The sequence below is a fragment of the Lissotriton helveticus genome, chromosome 8 (genome assembly GCF_964261635.1).
Source record: "Lissotriton helveticus chromosome 8, aLisHel1.1, whole genome shotgun sequence".
Lineage (NCBI taxonomy): Eukaryota > Metazoa > Chordata > Amphibia > Caudata > Salamandridae > Lissotriton > Lissotriton helveticus.
Window position 1 is genome coordinate 723,626,198 of NC_136069.1, and position 21,532 is coordinate 723,647,729.

Consider the following 21,532-nt stretch of genomic DNA (forward strand, 5'->3'; position numbering starts at 1 on the left):
CATAGATAACACATGGCTTAAATATTTGAAGAACAATCATGTCATGAAATAGATGTTCGTCTCACACATTAAACAATATAAATAAAACAGCTTAAGAATCAAACTATATTTTAAGAAGTACAATTACAAAGAAAGGTTTATATTTCTATGAATTATTAGATTGCTTCTTCGAAGAATGTACACTAACATTAGTGAACTCATTGGCAGTCGACGCCTTCCCTTGGTGTTTTGGAAGAGCGAATGAGCCGGATATTACAATATGTGCATTGTAGATAGCCACGCTACGTGCCCTTTATCAATACCCTTCGTCCGGAAAACGACTGGTTGTTCTGTGGTTACCGGCCATGAACACTTCACCGACAAAAAAGGCCTTCCAACATCTTTTTAATATCGAGCAGCAACTGCATTTACCTTGCTATCCTACTTGAGGCGTTACCATGGATACATGGACATATCCTCAACGACACGTTCAGTGAAAAAAAAAAGGAAGATGATATCTGGAAATTGTGCTTAAAGAGACTCCATTACCAAAGAATTATGTATAAAAGAAGGTGACTGCTTTCCCTTTCTGTGGAAACTATACTTCTCAAAGACACCAGGAATAATAATGTCACCTTCACAGGCGCATTTTATTGTAATCATGGTAACTGACATTTATACCAGGGCATTTAAGGTCATTTGCGATGCATCCTAATTCCCTAGATGTATTTTTGCAATTTTGTGGAACAATGGTTTTGAAAAAAAATATATCTCAGGGGTATCGCTACCAGCGAAGCATGAAGTGAGACTCAGCAGGCAAGCACCGCCCCCTAATTTACAAACTCGTTTGGGGAATATAGTATGCTAGAATATGCTCTCCCCCAAACACAGCCCTCCGAAACAGAACCACAATCATCAGATTCCAAGGGCGTCTTATAGAAACACCCCTTCCTTATTTACATAAAGGCTAAATATAAACAGTACAAGTCTTAGGTCTTGAAAATACACCACATGCGTGGTTTTATAATATTTCAAGTGTAAATAAATAAGAAAAAACAAACAGGAAGTGAATACGTGCAGTCTAACGTGGAACAAAATGGCGCTCCCTGGCTTGCTTACCCTCGTGCGACTCGCCGTTTCTTTTCTCCTGCATCGCAGCTTCAAAGGTCAGCTGAAGGATTTTGTTTAAAGTGCTTATCCAGTCCTCCATTTCCACCTCGCTGTCTGCGGCCAAAAGATAACTGCTTTTGTCTTGCATCTTGAGCTCAAAAGCAAAGCGCCGGACTCTGTTGTTCTAAAATAAAACAGAAGCCTTTCCATAACAACAAAGATTATAAAGAAGGTCTGCCTGCAATAAAGACTCTTTCTGTGAGCTTCTCTGGCAGCTCAGAACTCTCAAAGATACTGTTCCTGTTTACACACCTTAAGCATCATTCAACAATTCTTCATTCCTGTTCACAAACTTGCTGTTTATACTGCATTAAAGGTTTTAGCAAAGCCAAGGAATACGGTGTGGTGTTTTTGTTCAGAATAAAACGGTTTCGGAACAGAACACATCTGTGGAGAGGAAAGTAATCCGTTCAAACAAGTCAAACCATTCAACACAGCCAATAGCACTATCTCGGCCATGCGGGTGTGGCTTCATCACAGAGCCAACGCGAACCTTAATCCGGAGGACAGAAGCGGAGGGACCATCCTTGTCTTTCAAGTAGAATCTAGAACAGACTCTTGCAAGATTTTACATGGGGTGAGTGCGAAGTTGTGCTTCGGTGCCGATAATCGAGTATGAAGATCTACATAAATGCTACACTACACTACACAACAACGTCACAGACAGTAAGGAATCCATGAGTACTGCTTCCACAAACCTGCAGAACGTAAGGCTCACATCAGTTTAGTAGTGACCGGGTTAGCGGCAAAGGCTCGCTATTACAGAAAATGTGGTGAAGCGTGAGAACGGTTGTGTGGTGGACCTGCCTATTGTGCACCGTGAAGGCAGTGGCTGAGTTAGAGGAATCAGTTAGCTCGGGACATACCTCGCCACGGCCAAGGTGGTGAATTCTTTGTGTAATCATGATCATCTATGTGCTGGTATGAATTGATTGTGGTGTGGTCAGACAGCACTAATTGGCCGCATAAGTCCTCACCACCCCCACTCCTATGGAGGTGACTCCCGCGGTCCCTATTCATAGCGCTCAATGTTTTTGCTACAATATTTTGGCCTCACAGTATCCTGTTGCTGATATTCTTGTGGAATTACCCACAAGCATTTGGGTCTGAACATCAATAACGAGTAAGCATGCAACATAACAATTAGAAATCATAGAAACCTTTCATGTGTGTTATTGTCAATTTAAATAAACATTGCTCACAGATTAAATGTTTACAAAAAGTTGGGTGGGTGTAGCTATGTAGTGTTGGTGTCTAACTTGTGTTTAGACCCATAATGGAGCAGTGGCCCTGCAATAAAGCTCTGCTTTCACAAACACATTCCCCCAAAGCGCAAAGAAGCAGCAAAGGAGCTAGCTCAATGTAACCACACTTTCTAAAGACTTGTCCTGCCTACTATTCTTTTATTTATGTATTTATTTCGAGTTTTTTTTATAGCGCGAACATGACCCTGTAAGGGGTATCAGAGTGCTTTACAGAGATGTCTCAATAATAGAATCATTAATAACCATAAATTGAAGAAAACAAACAAACAAACTCTTTACAACAGTACCTTTCGGGGAAGCGTAGAACAGATATATCCGAAGTGCATTAAATCACCCCACCATATGTGTTACAGATGTACCCTCTCAAATGAGTGAAGAGAGATGCTGGCGTGTGATTGGAACAAATATGGAGAGATATATCCAGAGTTACTGTTGTCAGGACTCATTGTAGAAATGTTTCCATATAGAACAATTTCGCTTCTTTTTTGAATGCTGCGGTGGATGGAATTCTTCTAATGCTAGGGGGGAGAGCGTTGCAAATTCGTGGTGCTGCCCCAGAGAACGCTCGGTCATAAGTTTTTTTCTTACAAAAACGAGCTGGTTTCAGAAGAAGATGGTCTTTGCTCCTGGTGCCTCTGTTTCCTCCTGACAGCGTGAGTTTCTGTGCAAGGTAAATCAGAGTTTTATGGTGCAATGCATTATGGGTGATGCACTCTAACTTGAAGTGAATTCTTGCCTTGAACGGTAGCCAGTTGAGTGCTTTCAGATGGGGGGAGATGTGGTCGTACTTTTTTGATCCTGATATCAGTCTTGCGGCGGCATTAAGACATGCTTTCAAAGGGGCTGTTGTGATCTTAGGAAGCCCTGCCAGAATAGTGCACCCGTATTCTATCCTTAAAATGACTGCTGTTTTCAGATCTGTTTTATTTAGGAATGGTTTTAGTTTCCGCAGGTAGCTTAGGTGGACACAGGCGTTCTTTGCCATTGTGTTAATGTGTGCAGTCATGTTCAGATTTTTGTCAAGAGTAATTCCCAAGGATTTAGTTGAGTCGACAATCTTCGGGGTGCATTTTAGAGCTGTGATAAAGTTAGACCGCTCTGCTGACTTGAGTTTACTTTTCTGAGGTGTAATCAGTAAGAATTCAGTTTTTTGCGGGTTTAGCTTCAGGTGATTCAGGGTTAGCCATTGGAGGGTACTCGTAAGGGCTTGGTTCATAGTTTTTATGTCTTCTGTTGATATCACCTTGATGTACAGCTGCGTGTCATCAGCGTACATATGGAATGCAATGTTCGCATTTTGTAGTATAGCCGTTAGTGGTTCTACATAAAGATTGAAAATCGCCGGGGATAACGTAGAGCCTTGTGGAACTCCAATTGTGTTTCTGGTAGACACTGACAGGGTTTGGTTGACAATGAATTTTTGAGATCTATTCTCTAGGAAGGAGCTGAACCACTGAAGAACTAAACCATCTAGCCCCATTCTGTTTTTCAACCTATCCAAGATTCTGGCATGATTTACCGTATCGAACGCAGATGATAAGTCCAATAGTATTAGGAGACATGTGTCATAGTGATCGAGAGCTCTTAATGCGTCATCTACTATTTGCAGGATTGCAGTTTCTGTACTATGGTTCGGTCTGAACCCTGATTGGTAATCATTTAGAAGATTGAAATCCGAGATGTGAAGACTCAGTTGTTGCTGGACACATTTTTCCAGAACTTTAGCAAGCAAAGGGATGTTAGTAACAGGTCTGAAGTTGTTTGGATCGGAAGGGTTATCAGTTGTTTTTTTTAGAAGAGGAGTGACTTGCCCAGTTTTTAGGCAGTCCGGGATTTGACCTTGTGAAAACGAGGCATTTATGATCTTAGTCCACGATGGGATTAACAAATGGTTAAGTGAGGACCAGCACTTTGCTGGAAGGGGGTCGTTATAATGGTTGTTAGGTTTAGTAGATGCAAAGATCTTTGAAATGTCTAATTCGCTGATTGGCTTAAATCCTGACCATCGCGTTGTTTTTTGGATTGTCATCTTCTTGTTGGAATTGTGGTTCATCCGAGTAACCTTTCTCACTTTCCAAGACTTCCGCAGATTTTTTAAGTTCCCTTTCTAGTGCGTTAGCTTTGTTGTTAAAGAAGACTGAGAAATCCTCACTATTTAAGCTTGTTTTGGCGAAGATCAGTGCTGATTTGGCAGATTTATTCGACTGTTCTTTGAGTATATCGAATAGTTTCCTAGGTCTGTTTGTAGCATTGTCTAGTTCTTTCCTAAAGAAGTCTTTTTTTGATTTAAGGATGCTTTTGTTATAGGCTTTCCTGTATTGTCTCAGTTGGCCTAAGTTTGATGCGGTAGGGTATAGACGCCATTTACGCTCAGAGAGTCTGAGTGAACGTCTTTCTTCGTTTAGGGAACTATTGAACCATGGATTTTTGTCTTTGTCAGAGATCCTTTTAAGTTTTAGAGGGGCGACCTCCTCGATAATGCTTAAAATTGATTTATTATAGTGCAAAATGAGGTCATTGACGTCAACCATGTTCTTGGGTGTCTGCAACTCATTTTCACAACGAGCTGCTATGTTTTCCATATTGATTCCTCTAGTGTCCCTGGTCCATTTTTTTGGCTTAACAGCTTGTGAGGTCGGTTTAGTTTTTCTGAGAGGAATTTCTAATGTAATTATGTGGTGATCGGACCAATCGCATGGTGTGATTATAATGTTCTCAATTGCTTTTTCTTTGGCTATGATCCAGTCTAACGTTGAACCTTTGGAATGGGTGGGGAGATGACATCCTTGGACTAAGGATTGTTCTTCCAGGAAAGTTTTAAAAAGTTTGATTTGATTGTCAGCCTGATCCTCCCAATGAATATTGAAGTCACCTAGGAATATGTCATCAGACTGGGGACTAGAGTTGACGGTAATGATTTCCATCAGTTGGTCTAGGAACTTAGTCTTTGTGCCAGGCGGGTGGTAGAATGCATGGAGTTTACAGTTTTGGTTGTCCGTAGATCTTAAAGACATGCCTAGATATTCACAAGATTCTAACGGGTCCGAATGAATTTTGGTAATGGTAATGTCTGACCTGTGAATGCACGCGATGCCTCCCCCCAATCTGATTTGTCTGTCCAGTCTCAAAATCTGGTAGTTTGGGGGAACTAACATGTCCAGACAAGGGGAAGACGCGTCGGAAAGCCAAGTTTCGGTTAAAATGGTAACGTCAATTTCATGATTTAGTATGAGGTCGGCTATGTCTGCTGCGTGTTTGTTTGCAGATCGACAGTTGAGTAATATGCAACGAAAGGGTTTCTGGGAGTTGGTCATATGTGGATCTAACGTTTCAGGCATTAGAGTCACTGTTTTTAGGTTGCTTGTGTTGGCCATTCTATTGTTAATCTGGGATGTTCTATCCATATTAGACACGATAGTTCGGATAGTATTTACACTTAACTTAGTTTGCGAAGTGTGGAGAGGGTCATATGTGGATAGAATGGATATCAACTCATTGTCTGTCAGGTAGTTTAGTTGCGTGCGTGGGCGGCATATTCTGTTTGACGTCGCTAAGGGAGTAGAGCAGCGATTATCATTTGTTGCAGGAGAGGAGGACTGAAGGGCCTCCATTTTTGCCAACCAATTTTCTGATAAGCAAAGCAAGTTCTTCATGTCTCTGATGGCTGCAAGCATGGCTTTGTAGGTCTTATTTGGTTGTGAATAAAGATGATTGAGATCAGGATCCTCTTTTGTATGAATGGATCTAGACTTTTCCGAGTCTAGTCTATTTTGAGTGGTGGTTAAGGTTTTCTTCTCTGTTGTGGGGTTGGCTTTGCCCATCTCTGCGGGCACTGTGCTTGTTATAATTAGATCGGAACAGGAGTTCACTTGCAGGGGCTCGACATTAGAGGAGGTGTTTTTTAATGCCTCATGACCCATCTTGTGTGATTCCTTCGTCCTACCATTTTCTATTTCATCAGCGTTCAGGGCGATGGGTTCCATAAGTAGCGATTGGGGTTCAACATTGTGGTTTATGTCACTTGACACCCTGACCCTTACCTGACTATTATTATCCTGCCATATCCTGTCTACCTGATTCAAAGGCTGAGGCTCTTCCTTGGTGTTAATGTCATCCTTTGATATTATTTGGTTTGACTGTTGGGGATCTTTTGTAATGCTTTCTTCGGATTCAGCCGTTAGGTTCCCCTGTGCGGCCATGACTAGAGAGTTCCGCTTAAGTTGGTTACTTCCTGCAGTGAGGTCGTTGTTGACAATGTTTTTTAATGTGTCGAAAAATGCGTCAAAGTGTTCAAGATCTTTGTTGGCAGCCTGGATGAGAACCGTGCCATTTTTATAACATGTTATATTTAATGTCGCTCTTAGTTTTCGGGAGGGTGTGATGAGCAATCTTGTTCCATAAGGAATGTTTTTAGTTTCCTGTACTTTCAGCGAGTTATTAAGAGTCTTTCTCCATTTAGCCATTTTTGTGGTGAAGAAGATAAGGTCATTGATAATCATACCCTTTTTTGAGTTCATGGAGGGATCTAATATTAGCATTTCAGGGTTAGATCTTAGTCGGTTTTGTTTAAAGTTTTTTGATGCATTTTTAGAAAGACTGGGAGGGTAGATTATAGAAAATGATTTACTTCCTTCCGCTTTAAAGTGATGCCCTGCCATGGTTTAGCAATCAAGGTAATTATTGTTAGCAAAGTTCTGCGTCTACCAAGATGGCTGCCCCTATAGCTACAGAAGTGGAAGTAGTCCCTTGTCTCTGTTTGTGGACCCGATTCCTGATAGAGACAGTCCACTTTCAGTTTCCACAAAATTTACTCTAGAGAAGATGGACAGGTGGGATTTTCTTGAACAACTCCTCTGTGTGATTGCTTGTTCGTACTAAGGACAATGCATTTCAGATACCTTTTCAATCAAGCAAATAAGAAACACTTGTTTTAGCCTGTTTGTATACTGTGTTTATATATTCTTTATAAAGGATATATAAACTATTTTTCAAACGAAAAAGATTTAAATAAGTCTAAATCAATAAATAGATACATTACATGAAAAGTAACTCTTTTGAAATAGAACTCAATAGGTAGGCATTAGTAGAATCCACTATCAATGGAAAAGATACAACATTAAACCGATATTTTCAGCTGAGAATGTGTTTTTTGTTTATAGTTGAACAATCCTTTCTACCTGAAAAGATGTACATAGTACCAATAAAGTACGAGTAAACTGGCTGTAGTGTGACAACATTGAGTGAATCAGGCATTACAAGTCATGGGAGAGATAATACAGTGATAAATGTTTATTTTTTTAACCACATGATGGCCTATTATGTTGGTTGAGGGTCAGTGAGCAGTGAGTGCAAGGGATTAGGGTTGTGGTGGTGGGAGCTTATCCAGGTTGGTAAAGCCATGAGTGTCGCCCCGGCAGATTTGATGATTGGGGTTTATTCTGAGGTGCTAAATGCTCAAATGATCTGAACTTGGAGCATGCGGTGGCTTGGAGATGAAAACCAGTGCAAATGAGAAAATCTTAGCTTTTGTGCAGTGATACATTGGAGAAGGCTAGGATAATTAAAGAATGAGGGGGCAGACAGGTGCAGACAGTGTAGTGAGCAAGAATAAGACATTTGTAGAACGAATTTTGCCTGGCAGGTCTGCAGCAAATATGGTGGTGGTAAGGAAGAGGGCTGAAGAATGGGCACTCTGAAAAGTTTCTCAAGGAGTGAAAGTTGATAAATTAGTTATGAGGGGGCTCTGGTGATCGTGTTGCAGGAGGCCAAGTTAGAGGCTGTTGTGATAGTCCATCTTAGTCAAGACTGGGGTTAAGTTTTTGCAGTGTGAATGAGCAGGATTGATCTGACAATTGTTTTTATTGTTGAAAACTGTCTTAGGTGGGTGCATTTAAGGACGTCAGCCTCAAGCTCAACTCAAATTGTTCACCCAGATTTCTAGCGGAGGGAGAGGGAAAAATGTCCTGATTCATGGGTAGATAAGGACATTTCCAGTCTGCCTTCATGTCCTCCTCTTGCTACATAACTGGAGTTGACAAATGAGAGTACAGATGAGATATGAAGTAATAATTAACATTTTGTTAAGAAATAGGCATGAAGGTGTGGAGAACCATTCATCACCAAGTGGCTGAGAGAACTGTCCAAGATCCTAGGTGAAAGGAGGGCAGACTGGGCGAAAAGGAGAACGTCTCAGTACAGTCGTAGATGATGGAGAAGGATAAGTAGAAGAATATATCACTAAGGGGATGGGGTTAGGAGAAACAGCTAGTAGACTGAGCTTTAGGGGATGCTATCTGAAAAAGATAGAAGTCAGTTGAGTGTTGAGCTGGTGATTACCAACACAAGAGAGGAGAAAGCTGAACCTGGAACAGCTCTTGGTAAGTGCAAGCCAGCCATGGGTCTGCAGAGGGGGTCTGGAGAGACACAAATGCTGTCAAGGATCTGGACGGGAGGGACAGGGCCAGTTGCCATGATGTAGCGCTGAGAGGATGGATGTATCTAGCCCCACACTCCCTGCCTCTGTACATGCACTTATCGTTGTTGTATATGATATGCAATGTGTGTTTGTGTCTACACCTCGTGTCGGATGTACTGCTACTTAAAATACAAAAATAAAGTTTAATAAAAAAAAAAAAATGCTGTCAAGGACTACGAGCCATGTAAATGAAGGAGAACATTTTCCCATAGCGAGTGGGCTATCCAGCCCAACGTTAAAGACCTCATTCAATAACCATCACAGAGTTCAGCTCCAGCCTTTCAAAGTACGCCATAACCATAAATAGTATTTTAATTAGTATATAATTAGTATGTAAAATAAGAGGCCTTTAAAATCAATTTTAACATTAAGAATGTAAAGTAGTTAACGTTTAAATGGCAAATCTCTATGCATGTTCTTAATGTTGTTTTTATTACAGTAAAAGATTAAACAGATTGTTGTAAAATTAACAGGAATTAAAATGCGCCTGTGAGATATGTCAGCTAATGGGGGAAGCCTCAGCAGAGGCAGTGTTTAATTATGGAGATGTAAATTCTACAGCTGTTGTTGGCTGCTTCAATGTTAGACTACCCAGCGAATCCCTGCTCATAAAACATTCGAGCTACCGTAGGTCTCAGCAGCTCCATGCAAAATGTTTTTGCTTAAGTGAATGCGTGCAAAGGTTCAAATATTACTTAAATCGGAGTAGAACATGCTTAGCTGTCCCTCAAGTTCTCCATCATCATATACACATACACATATTCCACTTATTTTCACCTTTTATATCCAATTAGAGTGTACCCTTAGACTTTGCTAAGTGAAAGGTTTATGCATTCCCAAATTCTTTTCACTGTCTCACTTTTCCTTATATCAAACTGATTTAATTGATAACTTTATACCCACCTCTTCAAGCGCCTCAACTGCTGTCCTAGGTTTGAGAGATTCATTTCTATTAGGTAATATTAACAAGTATCTCTCCGCCCGTTTACCTTACATCCCTTAAAGCTAGGGCATTTCTATCTGGTAGTTTTCAAAAACTGGGGCTGAGGATTCTTTAATCACATTTTCTGCAGCCGTGACAAGCCTGTCAAGAAACACCATCTGTGGTTTTGCTCTTTTCACAAATATTCCAGGAATCATTAAAAATATCCGAGTTGAGCTAATATTCAAACCCAATAACTGAGAAGGTTTATTGCATCTGAAACAGGAAAAAACCTAGGTAAGTGTTGCACTCTACTGGCCCTATTCACTAAAAAATTAGTAAATATGCACCAACACATTTACTTCTGAATAGGGGGACAGGGTTACCACTTTTTGGAATTCAATACCTCCTCAAGAAATCTGGATGGGAAGCTGTGTCTGATGCAGGTTTTCATGCAAATTCCTTGAGTAATGACTTGATTTCCCATTTGGGAAGCTATTTCCTCTGAATGGAGCGGTCTGTGGGATATTTATTATTTTGGAAGAGAGAGGCCCCTACCTAAACGGATAAACCCTGGTAGGGATAATAAATTTCTTAGAAATATAACCTATACACCGGGTTATGTGTCTATTTACTAAATGTTATCACACATTGTCAACCAATGAATTGACTAGCACCAAAATATATGAATATATAAAACTTTTTTTTTTTTATTAGTTATCTTTTTTATCTCATGGAGATTGTATGATTCTTTTTTTCTCCCTTTTTATTTTTTTTAATATATACAATTTGTATTATTTGTTATAACAAAAGGTATAAAAAATCCTACTTTTTTTAACCAATAATTAATAGGATTCTACACATATATACACAATCAGTCATTCATGATAAATTCCAATTTACATTACAGTACATATATCAACAATTGATTTTCATTTGCAAATACAAAACCGAGTCCCCCAACGCGTTTCGGCCAGATGCCTTCATCAGGAGTTCTGTATTTTCAATTGATGTTTTATAACTTTGAATTTTTCAAAGTGATGGCATGTAGCATTTAAACATTGGCAGGAAAAGGGTCCTGAATCAGAAAAAAATCTTTAGCTAATGATGATCAAATTTCGAATATATCACTCTGATTAAGGTCTCTATCGTTTTTGATGAGACGCTGAAAAGTATCCTTAACTCTGGATTCTGTCTTGTAATTGCGGATATTAATCATTCTAGTAGCAGCTCCAACGGCTAAGATGGACAGCTGTTTATAGCTCAGAAGCAAGCAATAGAGGGGTTGCTGAACTGTTCCTATGGAGAGATAGGGAAGTTTTTTAGCTGGCGTGACCAAAGGCGTTCGTATGACACCCTAGGGCATCCATTATGTTGGACGTATTTGCCTCACACACCCAGAAGGGTGTCATGCTTCATCATCGGCGTTTGCTCCTCGTCGGGGATTCCATTCCATTATCACGGACACCTGGCGTCAGGTCCATAAGCCTTCCAGAAGGGACAATTACAGGTTCTTATTCGTTACTCAGTATGTCCTCATGAGCTTCTGAGCTATAAACAGCTGTCCATCTTAGCCGTTGGAGCTGCTACTAGAATGATTAATATCCGCAATTACAAGACAGAATCCAGAGTTAAGGATACTTTTCAGCGTCTCATCAAAAACGATAGAGACCTTAATCAGAGTGATATATTCGAAATTTGATCATCATTAGCTAAAGATTTTTTTCTGATTCAGGACCCTTTTCCTGCCAATGTTTAAATGCTACATGCCATCACTTTGAAAAATTCCAAGTTATAAAACATCAATTGAAAATACAGAACTCCTGATGAAGGCATCTGGCCGAAACGCGTTGGGGGACTCGGTTTTGTATTTGCAAATGAAAATCAATTGTTGATATATGTACTGTAATGTAAATTGGAATTTATCATGAATGACTGATTGTGTATATATGTGTAGAATCCTATTAATTATTGGTTAAAAAAAGTAGGATTTTTTATACCTTTTGTTATAACAAATAATACAAATTGTATATATTAAAAAAATAATAAGGGAGAAAAAAAGAATCATACAATCTCCATGAGATAAAAAAGAATAAAAAAAAAAAAAAAAAGTTTTATATATTCATATATTTTGGTGCTAGTCAATTCATTGGTTGACAATGTGTGATAACATTTAGTAAATAGACATACAACCCGGTGTATAGGTTATATTTCTAAGAAAAGCGGTCTGTGGGATACCCCTGTGCAAATCCACATTTTTTTTGTTTTTCCCCATCAACAGAAAAAATATTTTTCCCCCAGAGAGAAACGCCTTCCCCTCCAATACCACTAATTTGTAAATCACCAACCATTTCCAAGTTGGCAAGTAGATGCTTATAGAGAATGAGAATACTGAGAAACTTCCATGTTTGTGAGTGTTTTCAAACGTTCATGCCAGGCCACTCTCCACCCCTTGAATGAGATTTAGAGCTTTGGAAATCTCAAACCCACCCAAAAAAGGGTAGGTGGGAGACATGAAAGAGGCAGAGTAAAGACTCCGAGTTTTATGAACTTTAGGAAGATAATTTTTCCTCAATTGGTCTGATTTCGAAGCTGATAGAATCATGAAGATTGCAAATGACTGATCAGGCTGCACAAAATTAAGTTGCAGAGAGCGTCCGAGCAGAAATCTGAATTGCACCCAACAAACAGCACGTGGCACACACCTACAACTCTATAAATGTCTGCGACTGGAACCGGCCCTTCGGAACACAGACTTTATTCTGCTGGAATTACTACAAAGTCTCTCAGGAGCCTGAACTCACCCTACAGCTATAGAGGAGATCTGCCCTGGCTCACCACCTCGGCCGTCACCTACCCAGCCGGACATTGGGCACTGTTCTCCCCGTCTCCGCGCCCTGTCTCCTTCCTCCCCCTCCCTTCGACCAATTACTGTAACATTGTTGTTTTGCCTATGTTTTACTATGCTCTGGTAATGGGTGTAATTTGTAACTTGTAATGCTACGATTCCTCATGTAAAGCGCTCTGATACCTTCGGGTCTAGCCAGCGCAATATAAAACTCTTCAAATAAATAATGTACGATTTTGAAAAGCAAATGTCAAACCGTCCAGTAAAAGTGGTTTTAAATTTCTTTTTCTGGTGAAATAAAGCACTATTTGACGCAATCAGCTGCTCATACACTCTGAAGGGTTTAGCCTTTTTAGGGTAAAACAGAAGTACTCCAGAAACCCCTATAATCTGCATTGTGTTAGCAGTCGAACAACATGAAATCTGAACTGAAAAAAGCAAGAACTCTCTCTTGTTTTAAGTAAAACTCTATTAAGACCTTCGGGGTAAAGGCCAATGCAATGCAATGACAATCGATGCGTTTGCAGAAAACAATAATCTGCTTTTCCAATAAAAGAGTCTGAAGCTCGCCAATCCTTCAGGTATAAGCAAGCAGCTTCAAGAAACCTAACAAATCAGTCACAGGGTTATTTGTTCAAATGGTTTCTGCATTTTCAAATGTTATGGTTTTCCACACAAAAATATCTTCAGCTAAATTCTCCTCCGAGAGCTCTCTTCACTGACAGTGGGCTATATAGTATGCAAATGGATTTTTATTTTTGGCCTCACCAGTGTCTCTCATTACATATATATTCGCCTTCTATGCCTTGTATGTTCTACTTTTGAATTCCTACTATCTCGGTCCTTCCAAAAACACCATTGACAGATATGTCTCCCACCTAGTCAGGTTTCCATAACAGCAGTAATATCAGGTTATCCTTCTTTAGAGCCTGCTATAAAAGTTCTTAACTTCTTGGCAACATTAGAAGGCGCTGTAAAAAAACACAGAATAACATTTTGCACGTGGAAAGAAAAATAAACGCAAGATGTTGTTGAGAGAAACATGTTCTGATGAGATGTGTGTGTTTAGATTCAGTGCTCCGTGCCAGAACCGAAATTCACACAAAATGTTTCCAGATCCACAGTGTTGACAATTTAATGACTGCAAACACAACAAAAGACAAACCTTAAAAAATAACCACAACAAGCCAATGAATAAAAACACTACTTAAGATACCAACATTCTTGAGAGATGACCATCGCAGCAGTGTGTAATGACATTAACCAGCAGTAGAGCTCTTAAACATCAGATGGAAACTCAAACACCTTTTCAATAGCGCCTTGAAGAAATGGTCATGGCAGGCCCCAGAAACATATATTGTTTGCACTGAAACTCAAATATTTCTCCTTCCTTCTGAGAGAAATCTGAATGTAAAACACATCAATGGAAGAGTGGGAGATCACAGACACACACAGCAGCCTATGCATATTCATCAGATGACTCATTCATACCTTTTCTGGATGCTTCCTTCTTGCTTCACTCAGCTGTGGCACAATTCAGAAAATCTTACACTGCCTCTAGCACATCCCTGAACATTAAAAAGTTTCAATGCGGACTTTGTGCGTAAGAAGGAGCAACAACCACTAACTTCCTATTACAAAGCTCTCAAGCCTGAAACTACCATGAGAGATTTGCTATTCAGGATTTTCCTTTGCCCTGTAGTACTTCCAGTCCTGTTTATCTTACTAGAAATTCAGGGCTACAAGTACCAGAATTGAAACATCGGTACTGGAGAAGGAGCTCATGCATGAAACTGAGACTCTTGAGAGCTCTGCTTAGGGGACTCCAGAGAAACAAGTAAAAGATAGACACCAATGGTTAAGCTCCTCATCCCGTCAGTCACAGAACAGGTTTATTGCCTTTTGCAGGAAGAAAAAATGTTGATCTTAGTAGGAAGACAGGTATTGTCAGTTATGCAGCCTGCCTGCTTATAGCTCTTCCAACTCACACAGTGCCACTATATGTCACACAATAGCAGCTCCCTTCACACAGTCTCCCGGTGAAGAGCTGTTATCACATGCTGGATCTCAAGATGAGTTGGAAACCCCTGAAGAGAGTGGATGTCCAGGAAGTGCTCGGAGGCTCTACACAGCCAATGTCCATTAAGGATTTTTAAACTTCCCTACAACACCAGCGGTATCCCGATAAGGCATATTTTGGATGTGTTAACTAGAGATGCCTCAGGGTATGCTTAGCACAAAGCTCCATCCCCCATTCCCATACAGTGAAAACTTTAAAGAAGTTGGCAGTTTTGTGCTGCATCACATAAAATTACATGAAGGTTCTATCTGAGATCAAGGGGTGAGGCTGATTAGGTGCACTGCTGACTTAAGAGTGTGGGAGTGTGGAAGGTTTGGTTTGATGTAGGTCTTACACTCAACCATACCAAAAGCACCAACTTGGCGTAGTTGTTCACTAGATTTACAGTGCTTCTGCACCTGAACAACAAATTTACTAAGGGAGGTCTGCCATTGCTTCTAAAGTCCCCACTGCAAGTTATGAGACCATGAGAGCCAGTGCATCAACATGAAAACAGTCAGCACCCCAGTGCTGTCAGTTGCTTACAGAAAGGTCTAAGGAAAGAGACAAACTGGTGGAAGTCTAGGAAGATCTTAAAGCCCTGAAAACACTTGTATATTACCAAGATGACGCGTCATCAAAGCTAAAGCAATAATGTAAACAATTGCTGTCACAGTGGGTGGTTTTAACAGAAGAAAAGCTCAACCCCAAACCAGAAACGTTCCTCTCCCAAACATTTAACAAACCAGCACAATACAATCAAGTGCTTTTTCCAAAAGAACATAGACAAAATGAGAAAATGCATTAATGACACCATACCATCTGATGTCATGCCAATAATAACAGTGTAATTTTCCAGAATGGTTACACTGGAAACACACTCACGGTTGTAAACCTCTCAAAACTCAACTACCTAAAAGGAAAAACATTTGGAAGCAACATCATCCCATCACCAATAGTGAAACCATTCATCAGAGAAGCAACCACACCCTTGATGAATATAATCAACACCTCCCTCATGAAACACACCTCAGAGCCCTCCAAAACCACACCGATCTGCCCCCTGCTAAAAAACAAAAAAGCCAGCATCAATACCCTGACCTCGTCCACTTTGCCTGATCACTAATTTCCCTATCTGTTCCTGTGAAAAAGACACCCAGCAACATAAGGGAATCCTGGCCAAAACCCTTCTACAATACTTCGAGTAAAGAAATGTCACAAAGCATTACAGAAACAACAACGATGTGTTAAAGACACTCTATATATCACTGGCAATAGCAATGCCTGTTGTTTGGCCTCCCTGCAGACGATTGATACAGTAGTTTAATAAATCCTGTCCAACAACCTCACAAATGGGTATCAACTATCTTGCCTCGGAATGGGGTCCCAGCTACCCGATCACCACATACCAGCTCTTTCAAATCAATATCCCTAAAATCAAAATGTATCCATACTCCTGACCTATACTGTACCCCAAGTCTCCATCCTGACACAGGACCTCCTTAATTCCTACATGGAAATGCTGAGAGCACTCTGGGCCCACACCAACATCAAGATCTATCAATATGCAGAAAAGCAGCTAAATCTGAAGGTCCCAACTGGAAGCAACATCATCACAAAGAACTGCCTTTTCAATATTGAAATCTGATTATTATAAGCCTACTTTAAGCTGAAACCCAATCACAATGTTCTCCATCATGATTGCTAATCGCATCAGACAAACGCAAGCTTAAGAATATTGTATAACAATTGACCTTTATGTATCCACTCAATTCTCAAATTGCTCGGATATCATAATATCTCAGCTTCAAGATACACCCAAAGACCTCAGCTTCAAGGTACACCAAGCCTTCCTGCTTCAGAGTCAAAGCTTACCTCAGAGAAATCACCTTCAGAGTAGCTGGATAAGGATTGTTAATCACAGATCTTGTCCCATATGTATAGAAACCCCATTTACCAGCATCGCCTACATTCATCGAGCACCTCAGAAGAGCATGTTCTAAGTGCCCACTGAACTTATCGAAGCACAGAGAAATTAGGATCAGTCATTCACACTTCAGGAACTCCACTGATTCCAAAAAAACATCCTCACTGGCAACAAGATCAATATTTTAGGCAACCAATGAAACCCTTATAACCTAAGACATCACCAACCTTAAACAAAATAATGTAAAAAAGAGAGAAGACCCGATAATATGCCTTTTCCTGCTTCGCACCCAGAATCAGGAACTCAATTCTGGTGCAGATAAGTTATACTCCATTCCACTCTTTTATCACACATCGTTTGTACAATAGCGGTGACATCTAAAACAAAATACACATAGGTACATGTATTGTGGATTACCATTTGATACATTAAATCAGCATGTGTTTTTCAGGCGAGTACCCATAATACTTTCCCCTTCCCCTTTCTAACCTAACCAAACTCCCTTTTTATGGCCTGGCTTGACAGTGCAGCTGTCCCCAGACAATTGTGCAAAAATCACAGAGAGATGGGCTTTGGCTCTGCCCATGTGTTGGGAGTCAGGAGTACACGTTTTGATTGGGCAGAAGTTATGCACTTTCACACAAAAAGTGCTTGCCCTCCAGACAGCTGTGATCATTTTATTAATCTAGTTGTCTGAGCTTTACCTTTTGGGCACACACATGACACTGTACAGCTATTAAAGTGTCTTAGATAACTAGATAATGTATGGTGTTTTTCTCTGGCAGCAACACAGATGGGAGGATGGCAGTAATTAAGATACGTGGATTTGTAGATATGACTTGACAGTGCACCTTTTAACCTACCGTTTAACCAACACCAATATTTTTGTACAGCTTGTTGCTTCCACACAAATATACATCCATCCTCGTGCTAGCTACTTGCAATGCTTCACATTACCATGTAACATGCCTTTACAGCCAGACCTATTGGCAGTGCCAATGCTTGTTGGAATTTACACTCAATCCTACCCCCTTCTTACAGAATTGTGTTTCAAGTTGTATATTTTCTTCAATTTCTTGCATACATTCAGAAGAAATAATGCAGAAGTATTACTTTATGTTAGAATTTAAGAGCGAACGTTGATGAATGCAAAATCAATAAGACACTAACAGCCAGATGCATCAACAGATGGAATTGCGATTCCTAAATAGCGATTTTTAAGGAATCTCTATTTAGGAATCGCAAAAGCCCATGCATGTAGCAATCGCTATATAAATAGTGATTCCTACACTTTCCTTGAAAGCGACTCGCAAATTGCGAGTCGCAATTAAGGAATACCTTCCTATTCATTCCAATGGGCCTAGAGGCCCATAGGAATGAATGGGAAGACATTCTCAATTACGATTAGCAATTAGCGAATTGCAAATTGAGAATGCAATTTCAAGGGAGCAGGGGTGTCCAGAGGACACCCTATTGCACCCCAGAAATTAATTTGTGCACATATGTTGCGCACACACATGCCCTAAGGGCATGTGTGAGCGCAACATGAAACTTTAAAAATGCACAAAAGTGCATTTTTCAAAGTTTTTGCAAATTACCATGAAGTTCAACTTCATGGTAATTTGCTCCCCCTATTAGCGAAATCGCACATTTTTTTAATTTGTTGCATTGCATTTAAGGAATCTCAATTTGGGATTCCTTAAATGCAATCGCAATTTAAGGAATCTCAATTTAGAGATTCCTTGAATTGCGATTTTTGCATTTGGGATGATGCAACCCAAATGCAAAAATACAGGTCGCAAAGGGGCAGATTCTGAGAATCTGCCCATTTGCGACCGGTTTTTAGGTTGATGCATCTGGTTGCAAGCCTTTATGTGCATGTGAGTATCATGATCCAACACCATTGCTTGTGTGTGTTTTCATGATCACTGAATAATAAGTTAGCCATTTTGGTTTTAAGAAACATAAGACAGACAGACACAATGATGAGATAAGTGTTGACTTAAACTTGAAACCTTATGACTCCCTTTTCAACCTGTGGCAGGGTCATCTATGGTTGACGTTTCCAACCATACACCACACCCACCCCTATACATCCAACACACACACTGAGGATGTAAAAGAAGTCTCTTGTATCTCATTTACACTGCCATCCTTACAGACAACCTACACAAAGGATGAACGTCTGGAGTTTTCCTAAGTCACCGCCGGACCAGATGACATCACATTCACCTTCTGATGTGACAATAGAAAGGTAATTCCAAAAGGGAAGATCCTGATGCAGTGGCATATCAAAACTTGATGGGTCCCCCTGCAAAGTACACAGAGCCCCCCCCCCCCCCATGCTTCGGACCTGTCAGGAGCTCTCAGACCAGGGGCCTGCTATCAGTGTTGGAGGGGGCCTCTGGAGCTCAGGGACTATTGTTATCCACTGCCCTGATGCAGTCAATACACTAACTTTTGGAGCTTTCATCCACTGCATCTAGTCCTGGAAGACTTCATGAAATACCAGGTTCTGCTCTGCATCTAGACCTCACTGGTTCAGTCATCACACTCAGCGAAACCTCATTTAGGCACCATTCTATTCAGACACCGACGCCCTTGCTCACTCAGCACACCGAAGACGTCAAAAGGACGATGAAAACTAATAAATGACTACAAATACTTTAATAGATCTTACACTTTCAGCTCCACTGTGTGTCCAAAGGTAATTAAGAATGAGGCAAAAAAGAATAATTCACTTAAGACTTATGCCCTTAGGTGGAGTCAGGAGAATCAGGAAGTAAACCGCTCTCCATTCTCACTGGCCAAAGAAAGTCTGAAACAAATCAAGACACTTTAAAAAGTGGATCCCAACAAGATGATTTTTTCAAATTACTGAAATGGTAATCAACCTACAATCTCAGAAAAGAATACAAAGAACTTGTGGTGTGGATTTAGCTAGAGATGATAACATGGGCATTGTCCTGAGGAAGGATACACCTAAAAGTGATGTCTGCATATCTTTCTCCACTGCTGGACCTAATCAGCAATGGCTGCTTTTGTACCACTGCTAAAGCAAAGAGAATGGGTCTACAACATATTAATCACTGCAAGATTAATAAAGGGGACAAGAACACAATATAGGATCACACAGAAAGTAAGCAGGGCAGATAACAAGAGAAGGCTCAACTCGAATGTTTCCTATAAAAACCATAAGAGAACATATGGGAAATATATGGGAAGTTCAAGGGCACATGGGGTGAGCAATCTGTTCCAAATGTTCAACAGTTCATGGTGAAGGTCAAATTATGTTCCTTCAACATGAATTGTGAAAAACTATTTAGAAGAGGGAAGATCTAAATACCGGTCCTTCTGTCAGATGAATGAGGATTTAGGGGTTTCTAACTGGGCTTCCCGGAGGTAAAAAGTGAGCAAACTGCAAGAGAGGATGCTGGTGGTGCGCAGAAGGAGCCACGTCAAACATGGCGATTTTATGATGCTTCAGAGAACACAAATTCAAATGTTTCGAGCCAGTCATTTTTTTATAGTTTTATATAGCGCCAACTAGAACCTAGACATCAGGTATCGGGGCTCTTTACATGAGCACCAGTTTCGGTACATGAGGACACATACATTTTTTTTGTTGGGCACGGGGAGATTAAGTGATTTACCCAGAATCACAGGATGTTGAGCTTTGTTGCCGAGACTTGAACCCGGTTCCCCAGCTTCGAGCTCAGCTCGTCATGAGCATCAATGAGGTTACATACCATTGTAGCTATTGTCATAATACAGAGGGAGAGACACTTAAAGTACGATTCTCAAAACATGAACGACTTTTTAGTGTAACATTAACAATAACGAAATGGCACAGTTTTTCAGCTGTGTGCTAAAGTGTAATTATAATACAGGCCCCGTGGGAACTTGCCATGTGGTATTTGGAGTGACATTAAGTTGCAACTGGCACAATTACACATCAGCGCAATGTGATGAGTTGTTCCCATGATGTTTTTGCATTCTTGTGTTCATACTACAGAAAGTTCTTAAAAGACATGTTTCAGGGTCAGCCGCTATAATTATGCCCACCTACAGAATCTATACCTTCCATTTGCATGCCAAAGAAACTGCCGTACTTAGACTCATCAATGGCCTGCCTATTCAGCAAGAAACATATAAATATGAATGCTAGTGAAATATTACTAAGTTTAAAACACGAAGTACAACCAAAAACAGATTGCACGTTGCAGTGTCTGACAATTTATAGCCAGAGGCCATGGATCTGTTTTCGCGCTGGCCATTTTCGTAAGATTATTAAAAAACAACATCAACAATCTTGCTGGTTGCAAAGGTCAGCAAAGGCGCTCTGCAAAAGTGTTGCTTATCGGTTGGGAGAATGCGAGTTTGACTCCTACTGCTGCGGCCCCACACAGGGAAGAATTCCGCGCCTGAGAGCCAGCAGCAAGCGGGAGGGCATGGAGGACGGCCTGTGGATCCCATGAGCTCTGGGGATGCTGACAGCTGCCAGATTCCACGCCGCCCACACGTTCTGCCCCATCACTGTCTGCTCCGTGCACTCGTCAGACTATCACTTGGTGTCCTACCACTGCAAGCTAATGATTAGATGTTGAGCAAAGGCTTGGCGTGGAGACGCTGCTTGCACTGCAATGCATGTAAAAACCTGTTGCCTGACCTACAGATCATGCAAATAAAGCACACTCGACAGAAGATCGGCCTTACCTGAACCACTCCCATGCAGGAATCAAGGAAGATGGATCCCTTTGGCTCTTTGCAGATCTTCTCATCTTTGTAGAAGTTGAGGTTGTACGATCCGTCCCCGAGCTGGATCAGGTGGAAGAATCTTCTCTTAAATGACTGTCAAAAGAGACCACAAACTCAGGGCACAGACCT

General features: G+C 40.6%; 1 protein-coding gene across 9 annotated transcripts in view; it reads right to left on the reverse strand.

The window, feature by feature from the left end:
- Positions 1-21,532, reverse strand: part of DOCK9 (dedicator of cytokinesis 9) — a 1,161,971-nt gene that overhangs the window by 580,611 nt on the left and 559,828 nt on the right. For all 9 annotated transcript variants that reach the window (XM_078657525.1, XM_078657521.1, XM_078657523.1 and 6 more), the window contains exons 7-8: positions 21,362-21,496; positions 1,099-1,273 (exon numbers count right to left, since the gene is read on the reverse strand). In XM_078657525.1, the coding sequence (XP_078513651.1) occupies positions 1,099-1,273; positions 21,362-21,496 (310 nt within the window). The remainder of the gene's footprint in view (positions 1-1,098; positions 1,274-21,361; positions 21,497-21,532) is intronic.